Raw genomic sequence first — 18,543 nt, forward strand, 5'->3', positions numbered from 1 at the left:
TTAAACAAATCCTCACGACCCGTCGGAGTTAGGAGTACTTCAAGAGCACGGCGTAAAAAAAACACGAAGAAGAAAGAGCGCTTCCTGTAGTGTCAAAGTTCACACACTAGCTTGTCAGAAACCCCAGCTAGCAGAGCAGCTAACGTCCCCGAAAATACTATTTCCCCTGTCAAAATGGAAGTAAATCAAGCTAAACAGGAACACCTACTTGCGTTAAAAGGTACTTAATTTCCTTGAAATAGCCTTGATAATCTGATTCTAGATGAACCAGGGGTGAAACGGACGCGTTATTTTAACCCACTGTTGAGTGTTGTAGATTTTAGCTTCTAATAGCACTACTCAATATTTTACATTCGACTCAATACAAACCAGCACTATTTGTACTTTTCTTTATTTTATTTGACCTCAACGTTGAGGTCGAATGACACTGTTAACCAATATATTACAGCATTTCTGTTGTGTTGTTAGCTAATTTAGCTAACAACTGTTAGCTAATTTAGCTAACAACAAACAGCTAATTTAGCTAACAAACACAGTTAATTAAACCCTCCGGTTTATTATCCACGTGATGTTAAATGCCTAAACATTCCATTACAACCGACTCGAACTAATGTGTCAGTCTAAAAACCTTCTTTTGCTGACGAATGTGCAGCCTTTAAAGGTTGTAATTACATGTGTTGTATTTATAAGACGTCATAAGTAACGGCCCTGCATAGCATGTTCTTGCTTTGTGAATATGGATCCAGTGCACATTTTCGTTGTTACGTTTTGGTTGAAAGGTGACAGCTGCTAAAATGCTCCTGTTAACACTAGACCATCAATAAAAGGTAGAGTTGAGTACCAAATGATTAATCTGACACTCCGTCAGAGACTTGTCATTTCTATGCCTCAACCAGACAACAAAGCATGTTGAAACATTTGAACTCGATGGCTACAATAGACAATGACCTGTTGTAATGAAACCCGACAGGGTGATGGCTGAATGGTACATCATCTTTCACCCGACTTGTGTGTCCGATCGCTGACCAACGTCCCTTTACTTTACAGTGATGCGCTTAACAAAACCGACACTCTTCACCAACCTGCCGGTGACGTGTGAAGATCGAGATCTGCCAGGTAAGCCGGATCCGCTTTAGACAGATCTGTAGGGTAAGAGGATGTGTGTGTGGACAACAAGGAGGTATGACACCTGAGATGGGTTATTAGTGTCAGCTTTATCTATATACAAGACATTGCATTTTTAAAACCTCAGATTTGGCCAATTACTCTACTGTTGGTTGATCCAATACAGCAGCAGCACACAGCATCGGATGCTTCGTGAATGGGCATTCAAATATTTACATTCCAACAAAAATGTTGGCGGAGTTTGCCGACAAACATTTTAAGATGTATTGTAAGTAACCATCATACCTTCGCACTATGGGAGGAAAATTGTCTTTCTTTATCTCCAAAGACAACCAGATGTCTCCATACCCGATGTTTTTCATTATTTTACAACAAGAGAGTAGTTTCAAAGAATCCTGACTTCTCAGGCTCATCTTTTGCATTCTATTCCGGTTAAAATAAATCCATGACTGTAATTTAGAAACTGGCAGCAGGGTTTTAGAACACAAGTTAAACATTTCCTGATCAGGTGCACAATGGAAAGCGACGTGAGGACTGACAACAGGCTGGAAGTTCTCTTAGTTCTACTTTTAGTGTATCTGAGAGTATCTCTTCTGCTTTTCCTCTTCTCCAAATACGACTTTCAACCAATTGCAGACATTGTCTGTGGCTGTGTGACGCTTTCACAAACTTCCCCCTCCGGGCAGCAGAAGCTGCAATGTTTATGTTAAAACATTAAACTCATGGCACATATCTTAATGTCATCAAACGTAATCATAATGAAAAGACAAAGCCGTATCAAATGATTTTTGAACTGCTGGCCTAGTTTTTATAGCGTTGTGTATTATATATCTCAGAATTTTCCCCTGCAGACGAGTTAAGTTTTTATTTCCCCTCAAATCAAATTATATGACAGGGAAATGCGCCCGCTGCACTGGCAGCTGAACCTCTAACAAACCATAAGTCCAAATGACACTTCCCAGAAGAATCAAGTCACGGCTAATCTTATCGTTCACAAAGAGGAATTAGTGGATTTTTGACATCAGTTACAACACATGAGGAGTAGGAAGGGGAAACAAAGCTGAACTGTTTGTTGAGTCATTGATCGAACAGAGAGATGTGTGAGCAGCAATGATTATATTCATACAAAGATCTGAACACAACAACACCCACAGACTGCTTTTAAACCCGGACCAGCTTGACATAGGAAGGTTCTATATGTTGGTATAAATAAACTTGTATCCTGGTCTTTATACAGTTTGCAAAATGATGAAGGTGCACGGTATTGTTTTCATAGCAAAAAGACACATTTTGTTGGTTGGTTAAATCACTTCTGTCTTCACCTCAGGGGCTGCTTCAATGTTTAAGTCTCATTGGTTTTTTTTTTTCTCCACAGGGGATTTGTTTGGTCAGCTTATGAGGGAGGACCCCTCCACCATCAAAGGAGCAGAGGCGCTAATGCTGGGGGAGATGCTGACGTTGCCGCAGAACTTTGGGTATGTACCGCTGACCAGGTGCTGGAGAATCGACCAATGAGCGGCGAGTACTTTTTGCAGGCGCCAGCCTGTTTTCGAGGGTGACAGATTTCGATCCCCCCCCCACAGAAATATATTCCTCGGTGAGACCTTCTCGAGTTACATCAGCGTGCACAACGACAGCATCCAGATGGTGAAGGACGTGCTCGTGAAGGTGCTATAAATGAAGGCCTCTTTCCGAGCCCTCGTCACGCACTCCGCTCTCTGGGTTTTTTACCCACCGCTGTGCTCTTGTGCCCCCCGCCCCCCCCCTCCGTGACCTCCTGCAGGCGGACCTCCAGACCAGCTCACAGAGGCTCAACCTCTCGGCGTCCAACTCGGCAGTGGGCGAGCTCAAACCGGAGAGCTGCATCGACGACGTCATCCACCACGAGGTCAAAGAAATTGGGACGCACATGTGAGTGATTGTCTCTCAAAGCGCGGGTCAAAACCAGTGCGTGTGTTTTTTTTTTTTTTTATTGGTATCCTAAATGGTTTCTTTCCTTCCGAATCCGCAGCCTTGTTTGTGCAGTCAGTTACACCACTCAGTACGGGGAGAAGCTCTATTTTCGGAAGTTCTTCAAATTCCAGGTGAGTGCTGTTTGCGCGTTCTCGTCAGACGGCAGTGGCCTTGGAAGAGACCTGAGAAATATCACAGGTCCACAACAGGCCCGAGGGGCGATTAGCCTCCCAGCTCTGGACCCTGGGGCTCTCGCCTCCTGAACCAGCAGCGCTGTATTATCCTCGAGACTCTTGTTTCCTTCCTTTTGTCAGCTGCAGTTGTTTTTTTTTAAATCTTCTATTTCTGCTGCAATGGATGCACAGTGTGAGAAAACCACGGCGTTCAGTTTGCAATCTATCCTCAATCAGGTCTTGAAGCCGCTGGACGTGAAGACCAAGTTCTACAACGCGGAGGTAAGGGTGGCGCTCTCGAACGCGTCGCTAGAACTCAACAATGCAGAAAGCCAAGTTGTTATCGTAGCATACAACGTGCTTTGTTCCATATTTCATTTCCTAGTTGGGAATGTTCCCATGTGCTATTAGGGGCAGTTAGTATACGGATGGACTCCTGGAAAACCCTTGTACCTCCAGTAATGTTGACTAAACAGAAATAAACGCACTGTAAATGTTATTGTTTTTATAAGTTGGAGATCAAGTGTTTTCCTCACAGAGGCAACCAGCTTTGTTTCTTTTTTTTTTTTTCCTCTCCTCATTTTCACACCAGTAGCCTTTATTTATGCAAATATTTGCTGTCATCATCTTTTGGCATGTAACTTCATTTGTTCATTGTGTCTTGTATTTTATTTTCTCCATTAGAGTGACCTCAGTTCTGTGGTAATTGTTCCCTTCTGTTCTCATTGCTCACATCGGCTTCCCTCATCCTTTTTTCGGTGCAGCAGACCCGGCTCTCTGGGGCCAAACAGAAAGGTGCAAAGTAGAAGAATGGAAAGGAATACACGAGTCCCACGACTCCAGATTAGTCAAACGCAAACGCGGCATTGATTTGTATCACACCGGACGTGAACCTTCCATTATTCTTCTTCGGCCCTTTTCTTTGGACGCTCTCTCGCTTTCTCGCAAACTCAACCTTGTCACAGGGCGTGGGCTTTTCAAGTGAAGTGCGTGGTGTTAAAGGGTGGTGTGGGGTGGTGGGGGTGGGGGGGGGGGGGTGCATTGATTCTGCAGTCTATCATACCAAATTATGATTGCGCACTGTGATCATTCTCAAATGTAACACTGCAGAGGGGATTTCATCTGCACAGCTGCTTCTGAGTCTCGGCCAGTGATCGTAAAACCCAGATCACGTTCCTGTTCCGATGGTTTGTCAGTGGGTCAGTGGGTCAGTGGACCCCGATCCCACGTGATGAAATGTGAGGTTCCAGGGTGTTGGTTGAAACGCATGGAACTGAGACCGCTAGGCTCTGTGATTTAACAATAACGGTCCATGTCGTGAGCGCAAGGCATGGACTAATCTCTGCTCCTCTCACTGCTTCTGACTATCGGAGAGGTTGCACTCGAGGGTTGACAGAGAGTTACTCTCCAGAGCATCAACCGGGGGGAGGGGGGGGGGGGGGTTTAGTACGAGGGTAGGGAAACTAGTCAGGTAAAATGATTTTTATGTTGCTGATAACGTAAGTTACTTCACTTTTTAATCCATATAACATCAGGTTTTGGTTTACAATCACCTGCCGTTGGTTGGTGTGATTTGAAACAATCTGTCTGATGTCTTGGGATGAACTGTGGACTGGTAGAAATCTGTCCGTGTGCAACCCCTACCGAACGCCTCCACACTAACCAAGTCCTCCAAAGGCACGCTGAGCGTTAGAATCCAACGTAATGCCGAGGTGTAGTTAATGACACTCACACATCGACCAACCCGAGTGGAAGCGAGGGTACGTTCACATTTCCTCGCAGCTGCGATAAAAACGATAATTCTGTAAGACGGCAAATCTTTTGCTCTAGCTCTCACCTCTGAAGCTTCACAGGGAGCTCTGGTGAAACTCTAGAAGGCTTTTTTTTTGTACCCAACTAAACAAGGTATCCCGTTGCAGCTTGTGGGGACCGGAGGAATGTCGCAGCGAATTTAAAACTCTCTGAGTAGGACGCGTGTGGGCGAATGTGAACCTACCCTTACCCTTCACGTCCCCCTCCCCCCCCCCCCCCCTTTCACCTAATAGCCAGCGATGACGTTGCTCAGCTTGCCTTAGAGATCACGTGTCTGTGCCGCATTGAAACCACCCCGAGTCAGTGATCTCTGGCCTTCTCGCTTCATCCAGACGGATGAAGTGTTCCTGGAGGCGCAGATCCAGAACATCACCACCTCCCCGATGTTCATGGAGAAGGTTTCCCTGGAGCCCTCCATGATGTACAACGTCACGGAGCTCAACACCGTCGCCAGCGGCGACGACGGGTAAAGCGCCGTTTCCCCCCGTTTCCTCGCCGACGCGCTTGCCGTCGGCTCTTTTCTCATCCGCTTTACCTTTTCCACTTCCAAGGGAGTCCACGTTTGGCAAAATGTCCTACCTGCAGCCCATGGACACGCGGCAGTACCTGTACTGCCTCAAGCCGAAGCCGGAGTACGCGGAGAAGGCCGGCGTCATCAAGGGCGTGACGGTGATCGGGAAGCTGGACATCGTGTGGAAGACCAACCTCGGGGAGAGAGGGAGGCTACAGACCAGCCAGCTGCAAAGAATGGTACCAGGGTGCCTCTTTTAATGTCACCAAAATAAAAGAACCGCTTCAGTTTTTATCATTTTTCTGTTCCCTTCCAGGCTCCAGGGTACGGAGACATCCGGTTGTCTTTGGAGACGATTCCCGACACAGTCAACCTCGAAGAACCTTTTGACATTATCTGTAGAATCACCAACTGCAGGTAAAAACAACACAAAAGTCTGAGGAAAGATCACAAGCCTGACACAGCGGTGACAACCAACATGTCCCCCCCCCCCCCCCCCCCCCCCGCCCCCCCCCCTTGTTGTAGCGAAAGAACCATGGACCTGGTGCTGGAGATGTGTAACACCAGCTCCATCCACTGGTGCGGCGTTTCGGGGCGCCAGCTGGGGAAACTCTGCCCGGGGGCCTTCCTCTCTCTGCCCCTCACGCTCCTCTCCTCCGTCCAGGGTCTGCAGGTAAGGGACCGAGAACTCCCCGGACCGCGGGTTCTTTGACCCCGGGGCCGGCGCCGACTGATGCGCTGCACGTCCTTGTTTCAGAGCCTCTCCGGGTTGAGGCTGACGGACACGTTTCTCAAGAGGACGTACGAGTACGACGACGTCGCACAGGTGTGCGTGGTCTGCCCTTACAGCAGCAACGAGTGCTAGGGAGCGGCAATGGACCGACGCTGGAATTCTGCACATAACCTTTCACTCTTTTTGCGACCTGAGGAGATCGCACTGTACATTTTAAAATTTACTTGTGAATAATATGAATCCCTTTCTGCTGAAAATAATAATGTAAATGTGAATAAATGTTAGGGTTATTAAAATATCTGCAATCTTTGATCATCACGGTGCTTATTGTGTTTTTTCATCTTTGGAAATGCATCAATTCTTTTGTGAAAATCGCCTCATTGTCGAGACAAAATCTACACCCCAAGTCCCTCACCCTGTTATTATTCATCAGCCTCCAAGCCTACGGTGAGCTAACATGACATCACCATGACATCATCAGGCTAACAAGGATTCAATTGGTGCTGATCCCCTTTCAAGTGTGAGCCTGCTAAAGGAATTTAGACTTTTCATTCTTACTTATTGCCACCAGTGATTTAAGGATTATTCAACACGAAGGACGTTGCACCTCTTTCATGAAGTAATGACAGAAAAGCAAAAATCCACTCAATGGTGTGACCAATGGATTTCAAGACATTTATTCACATGTTTTTAGACAAAACCTTGCGTCGCCCTAGCATACCTATTTGCTTCAATAAAGCATCTGATCCCAAATACCAGATTTAAGAGCATGCAAAATTAGCAATCTTTATACTCTGTCACTAGTAATTCAACGATTAAATATGCTTAATGTGGAGATATTTATGTTTTTCTAAAGTGCAATAACAACACAATGCAGGCTGCAAACACTGCTATACAATAACATGGTTGTCTTGGTGAAAGGTTGCGACGGGAGGTCCCAATAAGCGAGTGTTGGTTCTCTCTACAAAAATAATATTAAATGTAAACAATGTGCAATATAAATCTGATCTGTGTTGAGGGAAAATAGCTGAGATGTTCCCTGCGATGCCGTAAAAGCACATTCCTCCCTAACCCTCTTACGGGTGCCACGACTAGACAGAAGGATCCTTCACTGCAGACACAAAGAGGACGGTATTTATTTACTGACGAGTTCTCGTCTCTTTTCATGACTCGCGTTTCGCCCCTACGTGGGTGGGATGCTTCATTTGGCGGTCCGGTCCCTCGGGGGGGGGGGGGGGGGCTTCTTCGTCTCTACTCGCAGTAAAGTGCCTTCGGGGTCCCATCCTCGTCTCTGTTCCAGCTGTTCCAGCTGTGCCGCGGATGTGATTTCAAGAAACGGGTGAAGAGATTGTAATCGCGCCATATGGTTGACCTTCCTCGGAAAAAAATTAATTAACGCGTGACTGGAAAAAAATAATAATGCATTTTAGTGCTAATAATATATTCCTTTCTTGTTGTTGTTGTTGTTGTTCCACGAGATCAGGAAGGGTTTGAAAACTCAGATCACCTGGGTGGATCATGAGTGCTCCTCGGCGCTGCCGCTGAAGGAGCGGCTCCGGATGTGGTTCCTCAGCTGCTCGATGAGCTCCGGGTTCTGCTGCTGGATCTGCTGGGCGAACTGTTGACCCCTGACAGAGGAGTGGAGAGATAAATGTGTTCACCCGCTGAAAGGCCTTCTGCAGGGCAACGGCTCCCAAAAAGAACGGTGGGAAAACTCAAATATGTCGCAAAGGCCAATCGGGGTGAAGACGAGAGGGATCTGCAGAGAGCTACTGTAACATCACAAACTGCCTCTAAGCCACGGTACCTTTTGGTACTTCATATTTTCATATTACATTACACACCTGATTAATCTACATGTTTTAGATATCCAGAAATTGAAAACAAAGTAAAAAAAGGTTAGGTCAAAAGATGTCATGGAAGAAGTACAAAAAGAGTTCTGAAACAAGTCAAAAAATATTAGGTAACATTTTTTTTTTAAATAACTATGTTATGTTGATTTATTTTTGAAAAAAGCTAAAAAATATTAGGTCAAAAATATTTTTTTAAAAAAGTCCAAATATGATTTAAAAAAGTCAAAATTTAAATTAGTTCGGAAAATATTTGGAAAAAATGTCAAAATATATTGGGTGAAATAGAATTTAGCTTGAAAAAATTCATAGAAATAGAATAAAAATGTATAAGGTCTAAAAATATTTTGAAAAAAGGTCAAAATATGATAAAAAGTAAATTTATATTAGTTTGGAAAATATTTGAAAATAATGTCAAAATATATTGGGTGAAAAAATGTTTTGAAAAAAAGTAAATATGTTAGGTTGAAAAAATGTTTTGTAAAAAAGGTCCAAATATGATAAAAAGTCAAAATTTATATTAGTTCGGAAATTTTTGGAAAAAATGTCAAAATATGTTAGGTCAAAAAATATTTAGAAAAAAAGTTCCAAATATGATAAAAAGTAAATTTATATTAGTTGGAAAATATTTGGAAAAAATTTAAAAATATATTGGGTAAAAAAATGTTTTGAAAAAAAGTAAATATGTTAGTTTGAAAGAAAATGTTATGGAAGAAAAAGTGAAAAAATCATTGGTTGAAAAAATGGAAAAATATTTAGAAAAAAAGGTCAAAATATGATAAAAAGTAAATTTATATTAGTTTAGAAAATATTTGAAAATAATGTCAAAATATATAGGGTGAATTTTTTTTTGAAAAAAAGTCTAAACATGTCAGGTTGAAAAATGTCAGGGAAAAATATATTTTGAAAAACATGTCAAAATATATTAGGTCGAAAAATATTTAGAAAAAAGTCAAAATATGATAAAAAGTAAATTTATATTAGTTTGGAAAATATTTGGAAAAAATGTCAAAATATATTGGGTGAAATTTTTTTGGGAAAAAAAGTCTAAATATGTTAGGTTGAAAGTTGAAATGTTATGGAAGAAAAAGTGAAAAAATCCTAGGTTGAAATTTTTTTTAAAAAAGACTGTCATCGAGCAGTCACTTTAATTCATTTAACTTTAAAACCCAGCCTACTTACGCTTCTATTAAGCTGGAAATGTCCGACAGTCCGCCCACTCCGCCTGCTGGACCCCCGACTGCGTTGGACATCATTCCTGACATACTGAAAGGGGTGGGGGGGGGGGGGGGGGGACACTGAGTCAGACAACGTCTAAAAACCCTTCACTCTCACTGCGGTCAACTCATTCTTAACACTCACAGCTGTTGAACTTGCTGGTTCTGCATCACGCTCGCTGCCTGTGAACACAGATCCAGAGACGGTCATCCCGAGGACAACTCACCCCTACTTCGGGGTCGTCTCCTCGTCCCCGCAGGCGTCGTTGCTCGGCTGCGTTCGGACTCTGATGCTTACCATGCTGATGAAGGCGGGGTTGTTGATCAAACTGGCCATGTCGAATCCCAGTCCAGCGGCTGTCTGTGGCGCCCGCGGACAAAGGTCAGAATAAACGCTGCTTCCATCATGTGAAAATATACACCAACGCCAGTCCAGTTTGCTGGGACTCACCGGGCTGGTCGCCTCCTTCTGCTTCTGCTCCGCGATCTTCAAGTTGGATTTGTAGGTGTCGTTCTCGGGGTCCAACACCAGAGCTTTCTTGAAGTAGGCGATGGCGTCCGGGTACTTGTTCGTGGCCGTCAACGCCAAACTGGAGCCCCGAGTGGAAAAAGGACACACGCGTGTGTCACACCGTGAAACAACACGGTGCAGATTTCCCCCCACAGGACTCACCCCATCCGGCCGTAGGCTTTGCTGTAGGTGGGGTCGATCCCGATGGCTCTTTCGCAGTCACCAGTGGCCTCGGTGTAGTTGCCCAGTTTACTGTGAGCTGCAGCCCTGCAGAGTGTTACATTGAGAACCCCCAACCCCCCCTCCTCCCTGAGCCTCAGTGAATAATGTCACCACGGCACTAAGTGAATGACAAATACCTGTTGCAGTAGTAGACGGCGTTTCTCAGGTCCATGTCGATGGCCTTCGTGTAGCACTCCACTGCACATCTGTAGTTCTCCTCCTTCATGTGATTGTTGCCTGAAAATAAAAGTGTTGATTGGCGTGGAAGTAGATTTGTGTTATTGATTTATGCTTTGATTATGTGCATTCATCTCTTTAAAACTTGATTAATGAAACAGTGTCTTCCCTTCACTTAAACATGTTTAAAACAACAAAAGACAGACGCTGCTGGGACCAGGAGGTACGATCACATCACATCTGTCTCAGCCCCTCTACATGGGCTCTTCTTTGTCTAGTTCTCGATTACCTTGACGACGCTTCATCACCTGGCTCCAGACTTTATTTTAGACTTTTTAATCACTCAAGGGGGACAGATCTTCTGAGATGCCCAAGGGAAATATGTCCTTTGTCCCGAGTCAGTGTCTCCTTTCGGGTCTCCTTTAACAGCCGTGTTTATATCCATAACGATATGCTAATTTTCATCTCAGCCGACTGATTTCAATTCAACAGTGTCATTAAAAGCCTTTTATGGTGTTAACTGTTTTGGAATAAAAATGAGAAAGTTTCAAACGACCTTCATTCTTAAGTTGCTCTGCTCGTTCAATGACTTCTGGAGACGGGGAGGTCTCTGGTTTGGTGATGTTGTCATTCTACCCAAATGCAAAACACAAGAGCTATTATTAGTGGCTGCAATGTAAACAAATGGTTGATGTGATGGACATTTGCACCTGAGGGAAGGAAAAGCAAATGCTTAACTCATTTCATTAAACATACAGTGGTGATGATGTCATGCCTTATGATAATCCCGTCGGATTGTGCCGGTTACCCACCTTCAGCAGGGAATTGAGGAATATGTCTGCGAGAGGCTGCGGCCCGGCGAGGTGGGAGTCGCTGGGGCTGATCTTAAAGGTCGTCTCCAAACACTGAATGGCGACTGCGGGGGGGGGAGAGGATGATGCTGCTGATGTAAATTCACATTTGTGATATTTTAGGTTTCATGATGGTGAGTCAGAGCTTTGGCTGCACATTCAGAGTGAGAAATCAAGTCCTGTTCATATAGACTGTGTAAACTGTGATTCTTTTTGATGATAAAACCTGCTCCTGTTTGTTCTTTCCTCGCCGGTGCAGCGGGATATCAACCTTTGCATATCATAAACGTAGACTTGGAGGCGGGGCGGGTGTCCTACGTGTGGACGGCGCGCGTGCAGAGTGAGTCGACCCTACCGTCGAGGCTCTCCTGCTCGTCGGAATTTAAAGCACCGCGATGGGTTTGATCTCGTAGGAACTGCACGATGGAGAACGCCAGACGCTTCTCCACTGCCATGTTGTCCTACAGAATCTGCTGCACACTGCGGGGACGAAAGCAGAGAGGCACAAAAACGCCTGTATTATTCACAGGGTGAAACTTTATATGCATATCTAATACATGAAAACAAGAGTTTTATGAGTGGCCACTATCAAGAATGTATCACTCTGAGTCCTTGGTTATTAGTCGATACATTTATTCATAAGTTGCCACATTTACCTGAATATACAAAATATTCCAAACCCATTCATTTAGAGTGATGCATGTAGAGAATGATGGATGTTTGTTTGTTTTCTTTATCAACTTGGTGGTCAGATGCAAAGATCTTTCTTATTTAAATGCCTCTAATACATCATGAAGATGGTGGATAATATATTTTGTTACTGATTGATATAATGATTACTGTGACTATACAGTGTTACCATTTTTATTATTTCTGATGGCTTGTTAAATGGCTCGTCCAATGTTGTTAATTCTCCATCAAGTGTCAAGCTCAGTCATGAGTCATTTATTACTATGTAGTTACTATGTAATAACGGACTATCTATCGGACAACAATTTTAGGTACTCGTCAGTAAAGATATTTGCATATGATTCATGGAGCCTGCAGTCTGAGCGTATTTTGTAGGCACATATTAACCCATAGTGATGTTAACAACACCATATTATCACTCTGTTACATACATCAAACACTACTACAAAGGGTGCTGGTCAGCATCCGGTTCTTGTTGTCAAGACAACTCGGAGGAGGATGCGATTCGCGTTTAATCTAAAGAAAAATGTTGCTGTATGTTTTTTTGTGTCTTGTCTCTCTTCTGTAGCAGCAGGGGAGAATAAGGCCCAACGCTCCGTGTGCATTCATATGAGGAACGTTGTTTACAGATGCCAACCTACTGGGAGATGCCTTTTTTTGGGGGGGGGGGGTTAATTAGGGACCAGTCGCTGCTCCCCCGTACGCGTTCCAACACGCGCAAACGCAGTGATCCGCGAGCTGTGACGTAATCCCACAACGGGAGATGATATGTACACATATCGATTGATTTAATAGCTATTGCGTAAACAGAATCCTCACATATTAAAAACGAGGAGGCTCGCTGACTAAAACCACCACAACACACCTGTGGACAGATGGTTCAACCTCGACCCCCCCTTCTGGCATTGTAACAGCAGCACGCCAGTTTATAAATAACATGTTGTCCTACCTGAGCTCCTTTCCAGCTGTCCGCTGCTGCGGCGTCATGAGGACTTTGATGTTCGGGATTTGATGCGCGTCTGCGCATGCGCGGTAAACCCGGAAGTAGGAGGAGGGAGAAGCCCGTTGTCCCATGCTCTTTCTTACGGGCATAGCTACAGTTAAGAGGAGTACGAAGGGCTTCTCGTTGCTGGCATGTCCGCCCTGAGAGCTGTAGTCTGCCGGGCGCTTTGCAGGTAACGGGATTTTACGCCATGTTCAACATGCGACATTTAACGCGCAAATTATCACATGTTTTTGTTACTTTTTTTTATTCCTTTCTGTTGTGTTGTGACCACCTCATAAAACCTTCATTAAAAACGTTGTAAATAAACGCCAGCCTCCTTTGTGTCCCTGTTTAATAATGTTTTCCATGACGTGAAACTACACACTAAGTGGGAAAAGGACACCACTCGGCATGGGGGGGTATGGAGGGGGGGGGGAGCACGTTTGACGTGAGAACTTGAAGAACGCGCTGCCGCTTGGCTGCTGCCACCTGCTGAGGTCAATCCGGGGTTCCGAGCTGTTTTTAAACTGAACGGGCGTGGGTGGGGGGGGGGGGGGGGGGCTGTTTGTGATTACTCCACAGCGTCTCCAAAGCCCTCCTGAGAATGACCGTCCACAGCGGCCGCAGGATGTCTGCCAGAGGCTGCGGCTCTCGCTCCGGCATCAGCCCCCTGAGATGGGACCTGAGCCCGGAGGACATCCGGGCCGCCGCGGCCAGCCTGATGGACCGCGTGAGGGCGGCCCACGATGACGTGGGAGCTCTGGATTTAGAGGACGTTTCCGTCGAAAACACCCTGAAGGCCTTGGCTCACGCCAAGCTGGATTTTGCGTGTAAGTGTCGCAGAGGTGTGGTCGTTTTCCTGCACTTTTGTCGTCTCTGCAGCCTAAGACTAATATTCAACACTGTAGTGCCAAGCATGCGAACATCGATGGGAAAACTCTCCCAGTGTCGGAAATAGGCGATTGAAGATAAAAGTGACTTTGGCTACATTTAACATTAACACCGATTGGACATCCACACTAAAGGTGGCACATTTTACCTTTTTAATTACAGCACAAAATGTTTATCAAACTCTCCAACAATACATCTGGCTATTTTCCTTTACACGTTTCCCCCCCTACATTTCTCAGTTTGTGATAACATCCTTCTGTCTTCTTTTTTTTCTGTTTTCCCGCAGCGTCGCTCCATGTTCTCGATTTCCCGCAGTACGTTTGTTCTTCCAAAGAGGTTCGCACGGCGAGCACAGAGGCAGACAAGAGGCTGTCCGAGTTCGACGTGGAGATAAGTATGAGGGAAGATGTGTTCAAGCGAGTCACCGCCTTGCAGGTACATCTCCCAGTGGTCGTTCCAATGATGGTTGATTTTCACACGCACAGATAGATGTGCATGTGATGCTACTTCTTATTCAGCCTAAGGAAGACATTTAGTCCGATCTTTTTGCAAGGGAACCGATGCTAAGTATGATGTTGCTGGCTGAGGTGCAGCACGTGTACCATGGAATTGATGAAAGCGTGGTTTTCTGTGGGACTATTTTAAACAGAAAAAGGTCCAGGAAAACCTTCCACCTGAAGAAAAGCGATTCTTAGACCGACTTGTTACATTAGGCAAGCGGAAAGGACTGCACCTATCTAAAGATATACAAGAGGTAATGCAATATGTGACCTGGTTGTGAAAGCTCCTGTTACTCTTCACCATATTTATTGCTCATATATTACATGAAATATTTTCTTTTTTAAAAGGCAAGTTAAAAATGTCCGAGGTCGTAGCAAAGGCCGGCCTTTTATTTTGAAGTTTTTATGTGCTCTTGTGTTTTTCATTCGGAACCAGCAACTCATCATCCCTTTTCTTTTTCTTTTTTTCCCCCTCTCCCAAGGAAATAAAAAGAACCTCGATGCTCATAAGTGAACTCTCCATAGAGTTCAACAAGAATCTGAACGAGGACAACACGTTCCTTGTTTTTTCTGAGAATGAATTAGGTAAGCCTTAGGTAAGCGGCACTAGGGTCTGGTTCTGCACAAACAGTTACGGCTCCTCCTCCTCCTCCTCCGACGCTGTCGCCGTCTTGTGTTCAGGCGGCCTGGCGGACAGCTATCTCAGCGGACTGGACAAGACGGCAGATGGGCGGTACAAAGTGACATTGGAATATCCCCATTACTTCCCCCTGATGAAGAGGTGTCACAACCCGGAGACCAGGAGGAAGATGGAAAGCGCTTTCCACAGCAGGTGTAAGGAGGTAACTGGAGTCCGATGTTCCCCCCCCGAATGCGGCGGGACGCGTCTGTTTTTAACTCCTGCAGTGACTAAGTCTCTATATGGTAATTGGGACCTATATGGAGCCCCCCCCCCCCCTCTCCCCATATGCATTGATAGCTGGATTAAATGACTGCTAGACAAGCAAACTGCTTTCCCTTCTGCTGTTGGCACAATAAAAGCGGTGACTCAGGAGTTGGATTTTAGAGAGTGATTGGTGCAGAATTATTTTTTGTTTTATTTTGCTGTAGTGGGTCACTTTTAAATGTTACGGTGGAGTAACAGAAATATAAAATAAATATTGCAAATTATTGAAAAAGGCCCAAGAACATAACTTTGTGTAGTTTCACTGTAAACTAAAAACAGTGCTCGAGTCGGCCTTGTGCTCCAATCAGACAGCTGATCTGTTTATCCTTATCTTGTTTATATATATATATATATATATATAATTTATCTTTTTTTTTTCAGGTTAACACTGCAATCCTTGAAGAGGTAATACAACTGAAGGCGAAGGCCGCAGACCTACTTGGTTACAGTTGCCATGCGGACTATGTGCTGGAGATCAACATGGCCAAGAATGCAAGCAGAGTGTCTGACTTTTTAGGTATGACACCTTTTGACATATCACCACTTGGGCAAACACACACACACACACACACACACACACACACACACACACACACACACACACACACACACACGCATGCGCACACAACACATGTGTTATCTAAGATGGAGAACTATTAACTGGAGGAGAGAAACACTACACCCCACATATCCGATGAATGTTGTACTACGTTCCTCTCATGTGTAGTGTAACATATCATAATAAACAGTAGTCAGGCTCATGATGGAGGTCGTATATCTCTCTGTAAGTAGGGGAAGCTCTCGGTATCCTGCCATTGAGCGACAAATCGGTTAGAAGGGACGTAATTGACGATTAAATAATTCTAGAAATGAATAGTAGTAGTCATAATTATGTGATTGGAAAAAAAGAATCCTGTTGTATTGATTTAGATCCTTAAATGCTCCACTTTGGTTTTGTGGCGCGTCAGAAGGGACTTTGAAGACTTCTTTTCTCCCTCCCCCGCCCCCCCCCACTTCACAGACACGTTCCACGAAACCCTGAAGCCCGTTGGGATCAAGGAGAGGAAGTACATCCTGGCCCTGAAGAAGCGGGAGTGCCTGATGAAGGGCCGCCCGTTCGACGGGCAGATCCACGCCTGGGACCTGCCCTACTACATGAACCAAGTGGAGCGCTGCAAGTTCGCCGTGAACAAGGACAAACTGATCGAGTATTTCCCGCTGGACGTGGTGACGGAGGGACTGCTGGGAATCTACCAGGAGCTGCTGGGCCTCACGTACGCCGAGGTGGAGCGCGCCCACGTGTGGCACGAAAACGTCAAGCTTTATTCGGCCCGGGACACGGAGACGGGGGAGGAGATCGGCCAGTTCTACCTGGACCTGCACCCGAGGTAGCGAGAAGGCAACTAACGGTTATTTCCCTTGTTATATTTTGTGACGGGATTATTACGTCTAAAGAAAATATCACAAAGGCCACGGCAAGGAGCTGGAAGAGGCTTCTTTTTTTATTCCTCCCAATATCAAATAAATTAAATCTTAATTTTTTAGGAATTATATGTATTGTATTGCAAAACACTACTCAGAACCCAGAATGAAACAAACATTCAACATCTGCAACACCGAAAACAACATCTGAATGGTTATTTTTGATGAAGACGTGATGTGGAAGCAAAAAGGCTAAAAAGAAATCAAAGAATTCAACTGCTTTTAAAATGGATTCATTAGTTAACGCGGCATCGAGGTAAACTGTAAGAGCTCATCTCCCTCCAGGGAAGGGAAGTTCGGCCACGCGGCCTGCTTCGGCCTGCGGCCCGGCTGCAGGGGGCCGGACGGGAAGCGCCGGCTGCCGGTGGCGGCCATGGTGGCCAACTTCACGAAGCCCAGGAGAGGCTGCCCCTCGCTCCTCCAGCACCACGAAGTGGAGACCTACTTTCACGAGTTTGGCCACGTTATGCACGAGCTCTGTTCCAAGGTAGGGCGCCGTCCTTGGCTGCGTGCGGGTGCAGAGAGCGACGGAGCGTTGAGCTTTTTTTTTTCTTCCATTTTGTTGTTCTCGCCAGACCACTTTCTCCGACTTCAGCGGAACCCTGGTGGAGACCGACTTCGTGGAGGTGCCCTCTCAGATGCTCGAGAACTGGGTTTGGGAGAAGGAGCCTCTGAGGAGAATGTCCCGCCACTACAAGGACGGCAGCGCCATCCCGGACGATCTGCTCGACAGACTGATCGCGTCCAGAGTCGCCAACACCGGTCGGACGCGCGAAGACAAAAGATCTGAACATAAGACTAGACGCATGAGTCAAGTGTCCGCTGACTTTGCTCCTCCTCCTCAGGTCTGATGAACCTGCGTCAGGTTGTCCTCGGCAAAGTGGACCAGTCGCTGCACGCCGGCCGGCGGGCGGACACGGCCGCGGTGTTTGCAAAGCACCACCTGGACATCCTGGGCGTTCCCGCCACACCAGGTCGGCAGCAAACCAACAACGGACGTTGGCCATTCAGCATTAATCGGAGAATTTTAGATTTTTCTTTTGAATCCACGGCGTCAAACCTAATAATCTTACACCATAATCTACTCAAAAATTGGATATCGTGTGCCTTTTTGTTTTTTTGGGAACAAGTTGATAGCTCCTGGCCCATTTGGATGGGATGACAAGGATTGTTTTTCTGCAGGTACCAACATGACGGCCAGTTTCAGTCACTTGGTCGGAGGGTATGACGCTCAGTACTACAGCTACCTGTGGAGTGAAGTCCACTCCATGGACATGTATTTTAGTCGTTTCAAAAAGGAAGGCATTATGAATCCAAAGGTCGGCGTGATTATTAGTTTACATGAAATTATACCCAATAACTTGGAAAAAAAAAAAAATTCATGGCAAATGTCTTCTCCAGGTGGGAAGGGAGTACAGACGGGTGATTCTGGAGGCCGGGGGCTCTGTGGACGGCCTGGACATGCTGAAAACCTTCCTCGGACGGGGCCCACGTCAGGAGGCCTTCTTTCAGTGCAAAGGACTGATTAAGTCAGAGGAAATAAAGGAGCTGTGATTTTAGATGTTCCTTTAAGAGCCTAAAATCAATGCAATTTATACTTTTTATTGACTGGATGCAAGTCCAGAAGAGTAGAAAACTGGATTTGCTTGAGGAATATAAATACTTGTTTTAATTTTTGTGACATTTTTACCTGGTGGCATTTGTTAAATTGTACAGTAGATCATGAAGGTTTTATCTTGATAATGTTGTATTTGATTCATTCAGAGCGGTCATTTAATTCATAATGGTTTGAGACCCACAGGTGGCTCTTATAACATAAAAAATATGTTTTTATTCAAGTGTCTGAGTAAGACAACATCATAAACCACAATGAGTTCAAAGCAGCGAATTGGAATTCAGGCAGCATTCATTTAA

At 45.2% G+C, this 18,543-nt stretch overlaps 3 protein-coding genes across 6 annotated transcripts; 2 read left to right on the forward strand and 1 right to left on the reverse strand.

Annotated features, from left to right (window-relative positions):
* The first annotated feature begins 67 nt into the window (after positions 1-67).
* On the forward strand, positions 68-6,625 carry trappc13 (trafficking protein particle complex subunit 13). 2 transcript variants are annotated; one of them, XM_037484504.2, is made up of 13 exons: positions 68-220; positions 1,048-1,116; positions 2,501-2,600; positions 2,709-2,793; positions 2,909-3,036; positions 3,137-3,209; positions 3,489-3,533; positions 3,936-3,953; positions 5,396-5,529; positions 5,615-5,813; positions 5,891-5,991; positions 6,100-6,247; positions 6,332-6,625. In XM_037484504.2, exons 1-13 carry the CDS (start codon positions 175-177, stop codon positions 6,437-6,439), a joined length of 1,254 nt encoding a protein of 417 aa, XP_037340401.2. In that variant the 5' UTR covers positions 68-174; the 3' UTR covers positions 6,440-6,625. The 2 variants fall into 2 exon arrangements, with proteins under 2 accessions (XP_037340401.2, XP_037340402.2); XM_037484505.2 differs by lacking the exon at positions 3,936-3,953.
* Positions 6,626-6,968: 343 nt separating this feature from the next.
* Positions 6,969-12,858, reverse strand: sgtb (small glutamine rich tetratricopeptide repeat co-chaperone beta). 3 transcript variants are annotated; one of them, XM_037485116.2, is made up of 12 exons: positions 12,775-12,858; positions 11,491-11,615; positions 11,097-11,200; positions 10,841-10,916; positions 10,245-10,344; positions 10,048-10,152; positions 9,826-9,964; positions 9,673-9,735; positions 9,520-9,557; positions 9,340-9,423; positions 7,815-7,935; positions 6,969-7,679 (listed from the first exon to the last, which is right to left on the reverse strand). In XM_037485116.2, exons 2-11 carry the CDS (start codon positions 11,588-11,590, stop codon positions 7,824-7,826), a joined length of 921 nt encoding a protein of 306 aa, XP_037341013.2. In that variant the 5' UTR covers positions 11,591-11,615; positions 12,775-12,858; the 3' UTR covers positions 6,969-7,679; positions 7,815-7,823. The 3 variants fall into 3 exon arrangements, with proteins under 3 accessions (XP_037341013.2, XP_037341012.2, XP_037341010.2); XM_037485115.2 differs by having other exon boundaries at positions 6,969-7,710; XM_037485113.2 differs by having other exon boundaries at positions 6,969-7,935.
* Positions 12,859-12,875: 17 nt separating this feature from the next.
* nln (neurolysin (metallopeptidase M3 family)) lies at positions 12,876-18,183 on the forward strand. The gene is made up of 13 exons (XM_037485111.2): positions 12,876-13,000; positions 13,393-13,640; positions 13,988-14,136; positions 14,351-14,455; positions 14,684-14,786; positions 14,883-15,043; positions 15,529-15,664; positions 16,169-16,535; positions 16,915-17,116; positions 17,205-17,391; positions 17,475-17,603; positions 17,812-17,948; positions 18,031-18,183. Exons 1-13 carry the CDS (start codon positions 12,960-12,962, stop codon positions 18,181-18,183), a joined length of 2,118 nt encoding a protein of 705 aa, XP_037341008.2. The 5' UTR covers positions 12,876-12,959.
* The last annotated feature ends 360 nt before the right edge of the window (positions 18,184-18,543 follow it).

The sequence above is a fragment of the Pungitius pungitius genome, chromosome 18 (genome assembly GCF_949316345.1).
Source record: "Pungitius pungitius chromosome 18, fPunPun2.1, whole genome shotgun sequence".
In the NCBI taxonomy this organism is placed as follows: domain Eukaryota; kingdom Metazoa; phylum Chordata; class Actinopteri; order Perciformes; family Gasterosteidae; genus Pungitius; species Pungitius pungitius.

Excerpts from the sequence above, each read along its gene's own strand:
- trappc13 (XM_037484504.2), top strand. The coding sequence starts at position 175 with ATGGAAGTAAATCAAGCTAAACAGGAACACCTACTTGCGTTAAAAG. Across the intron at positions 221-1,047 it reads ACACCTACTTGCGTTAAAAG|TGATGCGCTTAACAAAACCG; the intron begins GTACTTAATTTC and ends TTTACTTTACAG. Across the intron at positions 2,601-2,708 it reads ACGTTGCCGCAGAACTTTGG|AAATATATTCCTCGGTGAGA; the intron begins GTATGTACCGCT and ends CCCCCCCCACAG.
- sgtb (XM_037485116.2), bottom strand. The coding sequence starts at position 11,590 with ATGGCAGTGGAGAAGCGTCTGGCGTTCTCCATCGTGCAGTTCCTACGA. Across the intron at positions 11,201-11,490 it reads CGAGCAGGAGAGCCTCGACG|TCGCCATTCAGTGTTTGGAG; the intron begins GTAGGGTCGACT and ends CCCCCCCCGCAG. Across the intron at positions 9,736-9,825 it reads AGAAGGAGGCGACCAGCCCG|ACAGCCGCTGGACTGGGATT; the intron begins GTGAGTCCCAGC and ends CGGGCGCCACAG.
- nln (XM_037485111.2), top strand. The coding sequence starts at position 12,960 with ATGTCCGCCCTGAGAGCTGTAGTCTGCCGGGCGCTTTGCAG. Across the intron at positions 13,001-13,392 it reads GTCTGCCGGGCGCTTTGCAG|CGTCTCCAAAGCCCTCCTGA; the intron begins GTAACGGGATTT and ends ATTACTCCACAG. Across the intron at positions 17,949-18,030 it reads AAGGCATTATGAATCCAAAG|GTGGGAAGGGAGTACAGACG; the intron begins GTCGGCGTGATT and ends TGTCTTCTCCAG.